Below are 15,927 nucleotides of genomic sequence, written 5' to 3'. Positions count from 1 at the left end.
GATAACCAAATTGGTGCACTAACACATAGGAATGCGAGATCTAGTCCAACAATGAGAGTACAAGTATAGTTATGGCCCGTCTCCTCGTGGCGTGGACGGGTCCTGGGAAACAGCACTACTTCGTATCCTGGCCATTTAAAGAGTTATGAATCATCATGGAGAAGCATGGAGGAGTTGAACTGACATTTTCAGGAGTAGTCGTTCATAAGACAATACATATCCACACGATCCGATAAATAAATAACATCCAAGATCGTTTCTGTGGTCGGAAATAACTCACTTATCCGAGAGGACAATGAGAACTGACAAGAATTCTGCAGGATAACAGAAAGGCAATAGTTAATCAAAAAATGTCGCAGTAGGTGGCCTACCCAGTCATCAGATCAATTTAAATGAGCAAACCGTGGGTTGAGCTGGAATGAGCTGTTCCGAGTAGAGATAAGCAACCATCCAGTCCCCAAGAACTGTGCAAAGAAATTGAGTCAAAACTGGCCAGCATCTCTGGAGCTAGCTTTCGATACCTCATTGAGTCCATGTGATGACTAATTCGCGCTCTGCTGAGGATTAATGGGGATCTATTCCTCTATTCGGTAGGTGGAACTAAGAAAGTGACCACTCAGCGTATACGAATCACTCTTTATTCACCTCTGGAATTCTACAAACACGGCGGATAAAATAACTGTATTCAAAAGAGACTGACCAGTCTCTTTTGAATACAAAAAGAAAGGCACTCACTCCTTGTTCTACTGTAATCTTTTCTTATAACATCAATTTCTTGTTTTGGTTCCGTATTTGTTAAATCCCTAACATTGTTGCTGTTATGGGTATTGCATCAGGCATCCAGGTAAAACTACTTCCTCATTGCAATAAAATTAACTTAACTTGCCATGAGAATGAACAACGGAACGCATTATAGTAAACTCGGGTCTTCCTGAGTAGCACAATTAGTAGAATCGCCGTTCTTCCCTAGACCGGGAAGAATAAAACCCCGAGTTCCAATCCCATCAATGACGCAGGGAATTTTATGGGCCTTTTCACAATGTGGCTGAGTTAGTCGGTCTCAGTTAGCCGGTTTTTCTCCTTTCGTCTTCCACCGACCCAGAACAGATGCAATTTACAGACATTATATACGACGCAATATGGCCAAAGTTGCTGATGCGTCTGAAACCCTACAATAATCAATCAGAGCCCTCGTGGGTAGCACAGTTGGTAGGATCGCCGTCCTCCCTACATCGGGTAGAAAAGACCTGAATTCAAATCCTGTCGATGAGAGGGGCAATTTTTGTGGATCTTTTTCACAACGTGGCTGAGTTAGTCGGTCTCAGGCGAGGGTAACGTGTTTTTTTCTCCGGGAAACTATGGTTTTTCGTCCAGAAAACAGAAAATCAACCACAGAACACACGCAATTTAAAGACAGTATACACGGATAAAAATGGTCTTAGTCCCTAATAGTCCCAAAACTCAACAACAACAACACCAATCTGTCTGTAATTGGTATGCTTCAGTCGGTTTGATGAAAGAAAAACTCGAATTTCCAGGAAAATAAAACTCTATCCTGAGACCGACTAACTTAGCCAATTTGTGAAAAACCCATAAAAGTACCTCTCATCCAGATGAGAATCAAAATATTTTCCACATGATTTGGAAGGATGGCGATCGTTAGTATGGTGGTAGCTGAAAGGAACCCTCGCTTTTTAAACAGCATCTTTCAGCTATTAGATATGCAGAAGCTTCAGTAGTTGAAGCTTTTTAGGTATGCTTCCATGGTATAGACAACAGGTCTTTTATGCATAAAGGGCCTGTTGTCTGCACCGTGTCCGTCAGTCTGTTCGTCCGCATCTAACTCGATTCCGAGTTGATGAAATTTTACATTTTGGACTTTTGGAAATATATGTTGAGTCACCAGATGTTTCATTAATTTCTTGCAAACAGAAAGCGACAATTTTTTTTCCATGCATATCATATACGCCCTCCATACACTTATTATAGATGAAGCACTAAATACAATCACTTGACAAAAAATTAAAAACCTTTATTCAATATCTAATAGGACAACTTTTGCCTGAATTACTGCCCATCCACACAGCGGTATGAATTCACTAGCTGTTTCAGGAAGTTTAGCTCCAGATTTGACCATTCTTCCAACACAATGGATGTCAGGTGCTGTACTGGGGGCGATAGAGAACTGCAAGACCTTTCCAATATATCCTAGACATTCTCAACTAGATTCAGATCTGGAGAATTTGGCGGGCAGAGAATATTTGAAAAGCTTGGGAATTTTCCTCGAACCATTCACATACAATTTGTGCATGGTGGTTAGTTGCGTCTTGAAAGAATCCATCGCAATCGGGGTTAAAATGAACCAGTGCAGGATGAAGTTGGAAAAATACGACAGAAAGAAATTCATTGGAAGTAACACGTTCTAACGGTACGAGTCCATACTAACAAAACACACCCAATACCATGGTATTACTTCCATCATATTGAGTTCTGGACTTGCTACAGTTTGGATGCATGACTTCATACGGTTCCCGCCACACTTAAGCTCTACCAGTGGTGCAAAAAACTGTAAATCGAGACTGGTTCGACCACATGATCTTTTTTCACTGATTTACACTCCACTCTTGAGCTCTTGGTATTAACAGAATCACTCCACTCTTTCGATTTTTTTAACCGAAAAATGGTTTTCGTATAGGGACATGATTTCCAATCTCAGATTCGCTCTGTGGTTCGATTGGAAATGGGTCATTCTTTGCATAAATTGAACTTTTCAGTTATTTGTTACACAATGGACTTTCCATTCTAACGCAAAATTCGCTATAAACTCCTGCGATCTCGTTCTTGGCGTACTGAATTTCTACCGCACGTCTTCCTTTTAGCGCTGCATTCTCCTTCCGTCTTCCACCCACTGTATACTTTTGAGATGACCGCTTTGGACAACCCGGTGATTTCCTCTGAATCCTTAATTGTGGCTGCTGTTAAACTCCAACAGTAACACTTTTCTTGAAATCCGAAAGACCACCTGTCTTCTTCATGATATGATCAACTAAGAATCCCTAAGAAAGCGAACAGTATTAATCTGATACCAAGGGACTTGTAATCACACCATGTGATAACCAACATTTGCATACCGTAGATTTAATTCTGTTGACACCAGTTGAAAAAAGTTTAAAATTTTAACACTGAGTGTGTGGTACATGCTTTTTATCAAAAACCTCATTACCTGTTGCCTTAAGGCGCAGTTGTAGTTTATGCAATATAACTTTGACCAATAACTGTCCTCGTGTGTAGTACAGTTGGTAGGATCGTTGTCCTTCCCACACCGGGTGAAACAGACCTGAGTTCGAGTCCCGTCGATGATGGTAGGAATTTTTATTGGCCTTTCTCACAACATCGCTGAGTTAGTCGGTCTCAAGAGGGGATGGCATGGTTAATGCTCCTGTTCTATAGCTGAACTAACTACACCCAAGAAAGATAAGAAACAAATTCCTGCCATCTGCTACAAAGAACAGGTCAAAAGTGTTCACGATAAATCAATGCAAATCTTATTCAATTAAAACACATGCTTTTACAAAAGTGATCGTATCCTGAAACTTTTGATATGGCAGGGTACATGTCTATATTTTAATGAATTTACATTACAGTAAAACCAATATAGTCACTTTTCCACCATCACGGCGAAGATAGCATTTCATAAGTATGATTTTCACTATATTGAAAAAAGCATTTGAACACCCATGGGATTTCAGAAAAGTAATCCATACTCCCATTAATGTCGTAATTGGATAAACCAACTAGAAGTAAGGTCAACAAACCACAGTAGATGGGTCGAGAAGTTCAGCTTACCGGTTACCATCAGGAGGTCATTATAGGATGTTATATTAGCAATAAAATCGGTTCGTCTGCTCTTCGTACAAGGTGACAGCAGTACAGAGAGGGCCCTTTTCTGTTTCAGCATTACAACGCACCATATCATACTGGTGGTCAGCCGACCGGGCTAGCCGAGTGGGTAAAGTACCTGCCCGGCAACCCAAAGGTCGCGGGTTCGATTCCCGCCTCGGGCTTGGATCAAAGTACTGCAAAAACCTTGGGAGGTGCAATATGGCCACAGAAGCCGATGCGCCAACAATTACCAAATCAAAAAAAAAAAAAAAAAAAAAAAAAAAAAACTGGTGGTCAGCTTGTAGTGATTTGGTTTAAAGACATAGGCGAGCAAAAGCTTCATTGGTCTGCACACAGGATAGATTAATTGGACAATATAGTGTATTGCAATTCTCATTAGCATACGGTGTGCATACGCTGTGGATGTGAAAAATGTCCACAGTTCATATCTATATTTCAAAACAAGAAGACAGTTGGTCGTACTCTCCAACTGACTGCTCTTCCAGGTATGGAGGAAAGACTGTAATGGGCCAATGCGGCTGAGACGATGAGCCCTTAGTAAATTACGAACGTGAACAAAATAATGGAAACACCTGTGACAAAAGTTATAGGTATGCACTATTATGGCGTTAGGCCATCCTTTGCTTTTAAAACAGCTTGTATTTTAGGTGGAAATGATACAAATAAATCTTGAACTATCTTAAGAGGAACATTAAACCAATCTTCAGGAAGGAAAAATTAAGTTCCTTGAGTGATAAAGATGGAGAAAATATGCTTCAATAACATTTAAGCTTGGTGATGCGCAGGCATGGAAGATGCGTAGCCTCAGTTTCATGCTACTCAAACCAAGACTGGACACATCTGGAGCATTATCATCTTGAAACATGGCATCTTTTGTGAGAAACAATTTTTCACCATTGAATGACCCTGGTCACTCAGAATATCAAGGTAATTAGTGGCAGTAATTTGCCCATTCAGGGTAATGATAGCTAAAGAATACCACGATATGACCGCCCAAACCATTGTTGATCCTCTTCAATGTTTGACGGTTGGCATAAGAAAGTCCGAATGATGCACTTCCTTTCATTCGCCAAGCGTAAACTTTGTATGTTGGAAAAAGTGTGAATGATGATTCGTCTGAAAACAAGATATGTTTTCAAACACCAAGTGACCAGTTTTAGTATACCTTGCACCACTGCATCCTCTTTCTAGTGTTACCTTCAATAACGAGTGGCTTGGCAATAGCGGCTCTGCTGTTTTACTAGAAACTGGATTGCTGAGACTCACGTTAAGTTCTAAAGTTATTTTTAAAACAGTCGTTTTATGTTTTCGGACTACAATCCTTTTCAATGTCCGGCGGTCTCTTTAAGTCAGCTTCGATTATCTGCACAATTCAATCAGGTTTTGTTTTTCCACATGAATGCAGACATCACTTTCCATTCAGTTACTCTGGATACATTAAACAAATCGGCAGTTTTAGTTATCGACACCCCTGCTAAACGTGCACCCAAAATATAACCTCTTTGGAATTCAAACAGGTCTAACATTTACTTCATGTACCTTTTTATATCACCTCTAAACAAACATCAGCTTTTATTGTCTTTCCTTCACAGTACTGCGTAAAAATAACAAAAAAATCACTGTATGTTCATAAATACGTCATAAAACCATTAAAAATCTACACTGGTGTGCAAAACTTAAGGACCAACACTATTCCTAAAGGTTACAACCACAAAATATTTACTTAAGGTACTCTTTACAGATGAGGGTAGATTCAGTTTCAGCAGCGATTCTGGACGTCAGCTAATCTGGCGACAGGTTGTCACATATTATCACCCCGCAAAGGCCTTCGCAGCCAAGTGGTCAGGAGCGGGAATGCAGTAGCACACGCTCTTTGAGTAGACCGAGGTTCAAGCCCCTGACTGCTAAATACGGTCGATCTGCCAACCCGCACTGAACCAGCGTGGCCATTTCCTTCAACATGAATTGTTGAGGAGGCTTCCATCCTGCAGTGGGTTGATAATGGCTGCAGTTTACTTTTTTTTTTTTTATCACCCCGCAAACATCACTGAAAAGGATCGATATGGAGGTCGAGGTGTTCTCGTCTGGAGAGGGGTTATATTGGGTGGACGTACACAACTCCAGATACTGGAAGGCGGTACTGTAACCGGTGCACGCTACTGTACTGAGGTATTTCTTCCCCATGTGCGTCTGTTCCGAGGTGCCACTGGCCCAGAGTTCGTGTTTATGGATGATAACGCCACACCCCATCGCATGCAGCTGTTGATATGCTTTTGGAAAGTGAGGACATTGTTCGTATGGATTGACCTGCCCGTTTCGGCTGATCTAAATCCCATCGAACACAAATGGGACGCTCTGGGGAGAAGTCTAGTGGCACGTCTACACCCACCAGAAAATGTTCGCCAGCTGAAGATGGCGCTGACAGAGGAATGGACGACGTTAACCCAAGAACTTATCAACAACATTGATCTAAGTATGGACAGTGGGTGCAAAGCCTGCATCGACATTAGGGGTGGCTATATCTCCTACTGAGGACCACCTCTTCCCTTTGTTCTGTCTTTCGCAGTGATGCATCTGTATCGTGGCAGCCAGTGCTATGTTGCCATTTTTGAATAAAGTCTCTCTGTACCGTTTTGTTTCCGTTGTTCTGTCGGCGTTGTTTCCTTCATCATTTTTGTATCTCACGAGGTTCCTTGGGTATGTTTTTCCCATATCCATGCCACTCCAATGAGAAGCTACATGTGAAAACCTGAAGGGTCCTTAAATTTTGCACACACTACTTTCATATCAGGTGTTTCCATTATTTTGTCCATCCCTTGTATGTGTATTGTTCAGTCGGTCTGTGTTCGCTGAACGAAAAACTTGTTTCTTGTAAATACATGATCAAAATACCGTTTTTCCAACATTTAAACGTAATTTATCCATGATAATAGAAATCTTATGAACCTGGAACTTATCATACCAGCTACACTGGGTGGAAAAGACCAGAGTTCGAATCTCACCAATAACCTGAAAAATTAAATGCTTTTTTCGCAATGTGGGTAAGTTAGCCGGTGTCAAGCGAGAGTTGTGTTTTTTTTTCTCCAATATGATTCCAAATGCCTCATAATCATGCACGTGGAATCACATAAGATTCTATGTGATTAAAACCCTAGGAGTTCACTTTGAGTATTTGAAATCTTAGATGCTAACTAGACGAATTAAACGAAATAAATCAAAACTCTATGTTGGAAAAGTGTCCAGTTACTGAAACTGAGGCCATGTTTTAGATATATTGATTTTGGAAACTAGCAGATGAAACTTAAAATTTACAAACCCTAAAGAACATACCATGACACTTTACCACATTTTCTACACTTCAAGGTACAAATCAACAATAGATGACCCAGACAGAACTTGTGGTTTTGTTAGATAACGTTTATCAAAATATCTATATAATTCTAGAGATCAGTGAGGATATGCATTATCCTCACAGAACTGGACTAATAAGGATCAGGGATCCGATCTTATTATATCTTGGAACAATAAAGCATAAGATCTCTACAGCCATTGACAATACTCTGACCGTGTGGTCGTCCCGGAGTAAAAACCGAAATTTTATTTATTTGAATACTGAACTGCGCATATTCCAGGGTTTTAAAATCATAACTTAAATTATGATTAAAATTAACTCAAAATGATCTCGGTTTGTCCTGTAATAATAATTTCGCTTTCAATCATTTTAGTCATAAAAGCCAAAACCTCTGTAACCAAAGCCTCTGTTCGGTTGCTGCTGCTGTTGTAACAGGGTTTTAAGCATTAGCGACTAAGGCCATATTGCTCAGTGTATACTGTCTGTAAATTGCATGTGTTCTGGAGATGATTTTCTGTTTTTACTGGACGAAAAACCCGAGTTTCCGGAGGAAAAACCATGCTACCTTCTCCTCCAACTGACTAACTCTGTCATGTTGTAAAACAGCCCATAAAAATTCCTCACGTCATCGACGGGACTCAAACTCGAGTCTTTTCCACCCGTTGTGTGGAGGACGGCGATTTTTCCAACTGTGCTACCCACGAGGGAAGGCCCTCTGTTCGGAAGCAATTTCTTGGAGTATCTAATAGTTTCACTTCTGTGGTTGGAAAGCTCATGGAGGAATCTGTGGTTAAAGGTGTGATTGGGGGCCATCTTAACAAGAATGGTGTTCTCAACAAATTTCAGCATGGGTTTGCGAAGGGGAGGTAATATCTCACCAATCTGATAAGGTTGGTATGATGTAGACATTCAACAGTTGGAAGAAGGTAAGCGTTTTGACATTGTATACCTAGACTTCAGCAAAACATTCGACATCATCCCATTGGAAGGCTGCTATATAAAGTGAAAATTGAGTTACAGGTAAGATCCTAAGCTGGATCGCGAGCTGGTTAAAAGATATGAGACAGAGGGCTATAAATAGTCAGTCTTCAGGATGGATCGGTGTAGCATGTAGGGTTCTTCAGGATTCAATGTTAGGTCTCCTGCTTATTTTCATAAATCATATTGACGAGGATATCCAAGGGAAGTCCTCAAGATCTGAGGGCAATTTTAAGTTGGGAAAGGTGGTTAACAATTTCAGCCATGCTTCAAAAAAAATTGTGAACAAAAGCCCTGCAGTCAAATATCAACTAGGAGAAAGGAGCTAAAAGTGATTCAATAGGAAAAAGGCATTACTATTTAATTTCGCGTGAAAATTTTCTGTAGTGCGGCTAGGATGGCACAGAGTGTTTCATCTATGATTTATGGTACATCTGCTAGTAGGAGACAGACGTCATTGTTCCTCTTTTTAAGGAGATGGTTAAATCGCATTTGAAATATATATTGAGGTCTGGGGATCTCATCTGCTAAATGGCAACTTTCGGAAAGGGTTCAAGGTGGTAATGAGGGAAAATCGTTGTACCTATGAAGAATGGCTTAGAAGGTGTGGTTTGAAATGTTCGACAACTGCATATCAAAGGGGAGCTCTGACTGGGGCTATTAAGCACTGAAGAGCTTAATTAAATTTAAGGGGGAACATCTGTCCTTCCTCGTAGGTGACCGCAAATATAAGATCTCAAGGAGAATTTCATGAAGTCGATCTATAGCAGCGATTTTCCAAAACTGGAATAAGTGGCTTCCAAACGTGGAGGCAAAGAGCACACTGACTAATGCAGAAAAATCCGCTTCCTTTCATCATTTGACTTCACTAATTTTGTTTTGTTGTAGGGTTTTAGGCGAATTAGCAACTTAAGCGATATTTCCCCGTATACAATATGCCTGTAAATTGCATATGATCTTTGATTGTGCTGTTTTCTGAAAGAAAAACCCAAATTTTTCCGGGAGAAAAAACGAGGCTACCCTCACCTGAGAACAACTAACTAAGCCACGTTGTGAAAAAGACCCATAGAAATTCCTCTCGTCATTGACGAAATTCGAACTCCGGTCTTTTCCACCGGGTATGGGGGCGATTATACCAACTGTGCTACCGAAGAAAGCGCCTCACTTCACTAAATACTAATGCACAACTGATCGCTGTTCATAAAGGTGCCTACAACCTGTTATAAATATGCACCCATCATTTGATTTTTCACTCCTCCAATCTGGTTTCCATCCAAATTTATTTCCTGAACAACATCTGCTGCACCTTAGATATCAATATGGAAAAGTTCTATGTAGATCACAGATAGAAGAAAGTAATTATTCCTGACCTCACAGTAAAAGCATCTTTCCTTCTAATACACTGATGTACAAAATTTAAGGAGCAGTCAGGTTTTCACCTGTAGCTTCTCATAGGAGTGGCCTGGATATCGGAAAAACATACCAAAGGAACCTCGTGAGGTACAGAAATGATGAAGGAAACAACGCCGACACAACAACGGAAACAAAACGGTACAGAGGGACTTTATTCAAAAATGACAACATAGCACTGACTGCCATGATACAGATGCATCACTGCCAAAGATGGAACAAAGGGAAGAGGTGGTCCTCAGTAGGAGATATGGCCACCCCTAATGTCGATGCAGGCTTTGCACCGCCTGTCCATACTTAGAACAATGTTGCAAGTTCTTGCTGTAACATCGTCATCATCCATTCCTCTGTCAGCGCCATCTACAGCTGGTGAACATTTTCTGGTGGGTGTGGACGTGCTGCTAGGCGTCTCCCCAGAGCGTCCCATATGTGTTCGATGGGATTTAGAACGGTGGAATGGGCAAGCCAATCCATATGAACAATGTCCTCACTTTCCAAAAGCATATCAACAGCTGCAGTGCGACGGGATATGGCATTATCATCCATAAACACGAACTCGGGGCCAATGGCACCTCGGAACAGATGCACATGGGGATTACTTCAGTACAGTAACGTGCACCAGTTACAGTACCGCCTTCTAGTTCTGGAGGTGTGTACGTCCATCCAAGATAACGCCTCCCCAGACGAGAACACTTCGACCGCCATATCGATCCCTTTCAGTGATGTTTGCGGGATGATACCGTGTGCCAACCTCTCGCCAGATTAGCTGATGTCCAGAATCGCTGCTCAGACTGAATCTACTCTCATCAATAAAGAATACCTTAAGTAAAGATTTTGTGGTTGTAACCTTTAGAAATAGCGTTGATCCTTAAGTTTTGCACTCCAGTATAGATGTCCATCATCAGAACTTCCAACTTCCAAGTTGTCTTGACTCTTTTGTTCATCTTTCTGCAGTCTAACTTTACTCTTTTATTTAAGTATTGTTTTGTTTTATTTTGTGTATTTTTTGCACTTATTTAATATTTTGTCTTCTTTTTGCTTATGTACATATATATTGAATATTCTGTAATAACCTCTCCATATCCTTCTAGGCCCTAATGGCTGTTTCAAGATTGATTTAAAATTGATCAAATCAAGGAATAAATAAATTAATAAACACAATATACTGATGTGAGAGAGCCTTTAATGCTCTCGTGCTTATTCCAAAACAATCCAAATTAAGTGTCAGATTGATTTTTTTCTTTGCCCCAGATTAAAACCATGAAAGTCGAAGAAGGGGAAAAAACAACAAAAGATAAATCCAACCATCTTTCAAGACTGACTAATTTGGTGTCCCCCGTAACTATACTGCTCGACAAAATTAACAGAACACGTAGGAAACATGGCGTAAATCTTACAGCTTACGATGAAGCGGGCCAAAATTTGGTATGGCGTACAATACAATAACGATGAGATGAGGAGACAACGGGAAACTTCGGACAAGTATAAGGGACATTTATAGGGGATGTACAAGAATTACCAAAAAAGTCACATTACAGAAGTCGATACAAGGTGCTCGAAAATATGGTCACATGACATCAGTATGGTGTATGATTCCCTCCAACGGCTAAACAGACCTGACAGCGATGAATCATGCTCGATATAAGGGTATCCATAAGTTTCTGTGGCAACAAATCCCATTCTTCTACCAGCGGCAGACCTTAGCTCACAAAGTGACCGAGGACTTAGCTGTGGCGTGCAGTGCGACGCCCAAGTGCATCCCACACATGTTCCATCGCATTTAAGTCTGGTGAGTGATCATGCTAGCCACGGCAGTGTTGGATATCTTCAATTTCAAGATATTCCTCCACCTCTTGAGCTCTATGTGCTGCGGAGTTGTCGTACATGAAAAGAATATCTGGTCCAACTGTACCCCTAAAATGTCGCGCATAGAGTTCGAAGAAATGTTCTTGGTACCTGTGCACAGTTACAGTATCCCCTATCAAAAACATGAAGAGGGGGTGCAGCAGTTGATCGTTATTCCGCTGCAGGAAGGTACTGCATTCCTCGTTGTCTCCAGATGAAATAACGTCAAGAATCTGATTGTAGGCTAAAACGGGACTCGTCAGAAAACACACTGTACCCCATTTTCCAGGGCTCCAAGGTCGCATATTCATGGCACCAGTTTCGACAAGCTCTGCGGTGGTTTTGGGATTAATGGGATACATACCACTGGTTTCCTTGCATAGAGTCCACTTGAATTAAGCCTTCTTAACACAGTCCGGTTGGAAATAGTGTCACCTGTTGCCGCAGTAACCTCAAGAGACAGTTGATGAAAAGACATGGTAAGGTTCTGTTTTGATGTTAGAGCCAAGTAAGGGACTTTTCTGGTTGATGTAGCCTTGGTGCGATCTTTGCCAGTTTTTCATATAATGGTTCTTGTCTTCTGAAACTGCTTCCATGGTGCCGAGACGACATTGCGTGACACATTAAGCCAACGTGTCACGGCTACGACTTCCAGGCTTCAAGTCATCCAATAGCTCGCTATCTGAAAGAGCCATCTAAACGACGATGACTTACCATCCTGAGTACCGGATATGTTGCTGTCCCACTGAGAAAGCCAATAAACACTAATGAAGTAATGTGGTCGCAACTCGTGTTTTAATAGGCGTGAATCATTTGCATAATGTGTATCTCTGGAAGGTGGTAGATCGATTTCTATCAGACACAGAACTTTCATGCCAGGATCCCTATTATATCAAATATTCGCCTTTGGCGACACTGCTCACAATAAAATATTAATGAAAAACATTTTGTTTTGCTAACTTTGTCGAGCAATGTAGCAGAGTGTTAAAAATGCCCGAGTTAAAATCTCGTTGAGGTGTGAGCACTTTTTTTTTTTTTAGTTTTTAAATCGTGGCCGAGTTAGTCGGTCGCGGATAGAGAGCACACTTTTTTTTTTTTTTTTTGGTCGGGCTTTTATTCCGCAAAACGAATAAACTGATCACTCGACTACCATGCTAAAAAACAAAAACGTCTCCTGTACCAAATTTGAACTCAGACCTTTTCCACAGTGTGTGAAATAACATTAGACATTCTACAAGCCAACAGAGTTCTTGGGTTTGTACACAAAGAATGCTGAGATTGCTGACTAAATTACTTAATGAATAAAAACAATATACTGATAGCTTTTAATGCTCCAGTGCTCATTCCAAAACGATCCAAGTTAACAGGTTTTTTTTTTTTGGTTTTTTTTTTTGTATTTTCAGAATGAAAACCCTGAGAGTACAAAGAAAAAAATAACAAAAGATGAAGTCAGCCATCTTCCGAGGCTAATTCGTTTCCTTTTTAGCCAAAAGATTGCGAAACTGATCGGGTTCGAATCTTGTTGAGGAGGGAACATTTAATGTACAATACTTTTTTTCAATGAAACGAAATTTAGCCATAATGATCCGCGGCATATTTCGAGTTTCTACAAACAAAAAAAAAAAAGAAAGAAATTGCAGATTTATCGTTGTTTATCGCTATGAATGAAACTTGAGTTCATCACTTTGACCCAGAGACCAAGCGATAATCGTAGCACCCATCCTGCAGACACCTACACATAAATGTCCACATAAAAGAAAGGCACGTTAGCAAAACCATAAAATTTGATGCACAGTCATTAAAAGGAGCTTGTTGGCTGCGCATAAAAGTTAATACCAAAATAATATACTAAATCCTTAGTAGTCACCATACGAACTTTGTGAACGAACCACTCTGCACTGGGGATTTCGGTTACGAAATCCCCAGTGCAGAAGATTTCGTTCAACAGAGAGACAACTACTAACGAATATCACAATATTTTGATGATACTCAATGAGTATTAATACTCTCTTACATGTCTTACATACTGCCTGCTGAAAAAAGTTTAAGAATTCATCTGATGAGAGCTTCTAAATCATACCGACTAACTGAAGTTTATCGCATTCAAAATGGACCGCTCTATTAACCCCAACCTAAAGGGACCCTCCCACCTAAACGCACGCATCAGTTATTACAAAGGAAAGAGGGAAGCCACATCCATTATTCTAAAGGATAAAAGGAAGAAATCCAATACATAATTATTAGGTTCTTTTCCTTTTTTTAGACTGGTTGGCGACCTTCACAACTTAAGTGACGGTTTGTACACATGGGGGAGGCGTTATGTTTTTCCCTGAAGTATCGAGAGTATCTTTTGGGTTATTAGCGATCGTACATCGTAATACACCTTGACAAGAAAGAATTGTCCACTTACCTCCACAGTTTCCCAAGGGTTTTGCTGAGTTCCGCATTGTGAAGATGAGGGTAATGTTCCGCCAGTTTTCGGCGGGCTGCTTGGGCCCACACCATAAAAGCGTTCATAGGTCTTTTGACATGTGCACGGGCGCGCGCCTGCCGTCTGTTTTCCAAGGACCAGTCGTAATTCTGAAGCACTTTGCTCACCGCTTCTTCTAGAGTTCTGCCTGATTCATGGGGCGGTGGCCCTTCCGTGGGATCTTCGCTGCCGCTGCTGCTCGAGGGACTATCTCCGGGACAAGATACCTCCTCAGGTCTGTCCATCCCGTGGGCAGAGAACATCGTGCCGAAAGATAAAAAAAAAAAAAAACTGTTGGAGTGCTGTCCTGGAGTTTAGCGTGGCTCGGGACTGTCCATTGATGCCATATCCAAACAGGGTTCGCGAATATTCAGTCGGATGCACACGTCAGGGAGCACTGGAGGGAAGGAAGGGAGGGAGGGTCACAACCCTTGTCACCATTTCTTCACCACCCCCCGTAATCTGCACGCGCAGCCACGTGATGAGCGGGAAAAAAAGCCAGTCCGTGTGTACATCTATGTGTTTATAGATTCCTCTTTCTTCGCCGACAAACTGCTCCGTAAGCTCACCGCTCAGACTAACGATGCCGTCTACTTCCGTGTTCGGACGTAAATGATACAACACGGCAGGAACTAGAGCCAACCTAGCCCTGCCTTCATTGGACATCGGCCAACTACCGCCGACTCTTTCACACCGCATGGCCCAACCAGCTCGTGTGATGTCTGCTCTCCCCCGTTTTTTACGTTTCGTTCTCTTTTCTTATTTTTTCTTCTTTCGTTTTATCTCTTCTTCAGTCTCTCGACCTTACACAATAGTGGCATTATTGGCAAGATCACAGACAGCAGCATAGCTTAACATCACTGGTAAGTTAAAAATTCTCTCACTCTTTCTCTCTCTTTCTCCTTTCTGTTAAAGCATTCATTGCTTTAGAAAATCATTCCTTCAGTTTTTTTTTTTTATTTATTTCTAAAATCCGAATAACTTACGTTAATCTTAACAAGTTTATCTTATTTATTTTCAGCTTAACTGAACTAAAATCCCGTGCAGTTACCAATTCTAATAACCAGTTACCATTGCATAGGAAAAAAAAACCACATCTATGCATTAGAAAACAGGGAAATTGACGTACATCTCATAAATAGTACTCACCAACCGTATAGCAAGTTGTCTCGATATTGCACTACGCCAAACAGCACTGCTCTATGGAAGTGCAGTATATTTGAATCAACACAATGCTGATATTGCATGCTTCGACCGTGCATTAAAAATAACTAATTAGGTAGTGATAACAAACTACTTGTTTTTGGAAAATAAATCTTTAAACTTATCTTATAAGTCTCAGGAAACACTGAGCGCATGCGCTTCTCCAGCCATTTGAATCTTTCTCTAGCCAGTGCAGAAAATTTCAGCTGAACTGCTTATGCACAAAGACTTGAGATGTGATCTTCAGTATTACTTATGCTAAGAGACTGGATATGTATATTTAGATTAGTTTTGATCAAAAATTATAGCAAGGTCCCGATGGTCAGAACATGAGATTGGTAGATTTGTTCGGATTAATTGCTAATACGAACTGCTAGAAATATATTTCTAGTTGCTGAAATATCCTGTTTGTCTGTTGTGACTCGGGTCATCCCCTTCGCTGTAAAATTCCTGTCAGCTTTATGTCATGAGCATAACAGACAGCAGCGTTGTTGACCGTCAAGAATGCACTGATTGTTGCGAGAGGAGGCCAAAGTGTAAGCCATCTTGTGCCATGAAGACTTTGTTGATATTGAATACTTTATCCTTGTTCTATACATCCGTGATAATTCTTCATTTAGACAGCAGTGAATTGCGAGGAGACTTAGGGCATTTCGAGATGAGATTGATATAAGTATGCAATACAGATTGGTAATAATATTTTGGTGAAAACGTTTTGGGTTATTCAATGATAGATGGCAAAAGCAGTAGGTCTACAATGAATGTT

General features: G+C 40.8%; 1 protein-coding gene across 1 annotated transcript in view; it reads right to left on the bottom strand.

Annotated features, from left to right (window-relative positions):
• Positions 1 to 14,609, bottom strand: part of LOC150086419 (uncharacterized) — a 42,556-nt gene extending 27,947 nt beyond the window's left edge. Inside the window, exon 1 of the mRNA XM_090371370.1 lies at positions 13,899 to 14,609. Within this exon, the coding sequence (XP_090227496.1) occupies positions 13,899 to 14,221 (323 nt within the window). The 5' untranslated portion in view covers positions 14,222 to 14,609. The remainder of the gene's footprint in view (positions 1 to 13,898) is intronic.
• Between the last annotated feature and the right edge of the window lie 1,318 nt (positions 14,610 to 15,927).

Source organism: Mastigoproctus giganteus, chromosome 4, assembly GCF_048544385.1.
Source record: "Mastigoproctus giganteus isolate SK-2022 chromosome 4, ASM4854438v1, whole genome shotgun sequence".
Classification (NCBI taxonomy): Eukaryota; Metazoa; Arthropoda; class Arachnida; order Uropygi; family Thelyphonidae; genus Mastigoproctus; species Mastigoproctus giganteus.
Note: the sequence above shows the minus strand (reverse complement) of the source record. Positions and strands in the feature narration are given on the sequence as shown.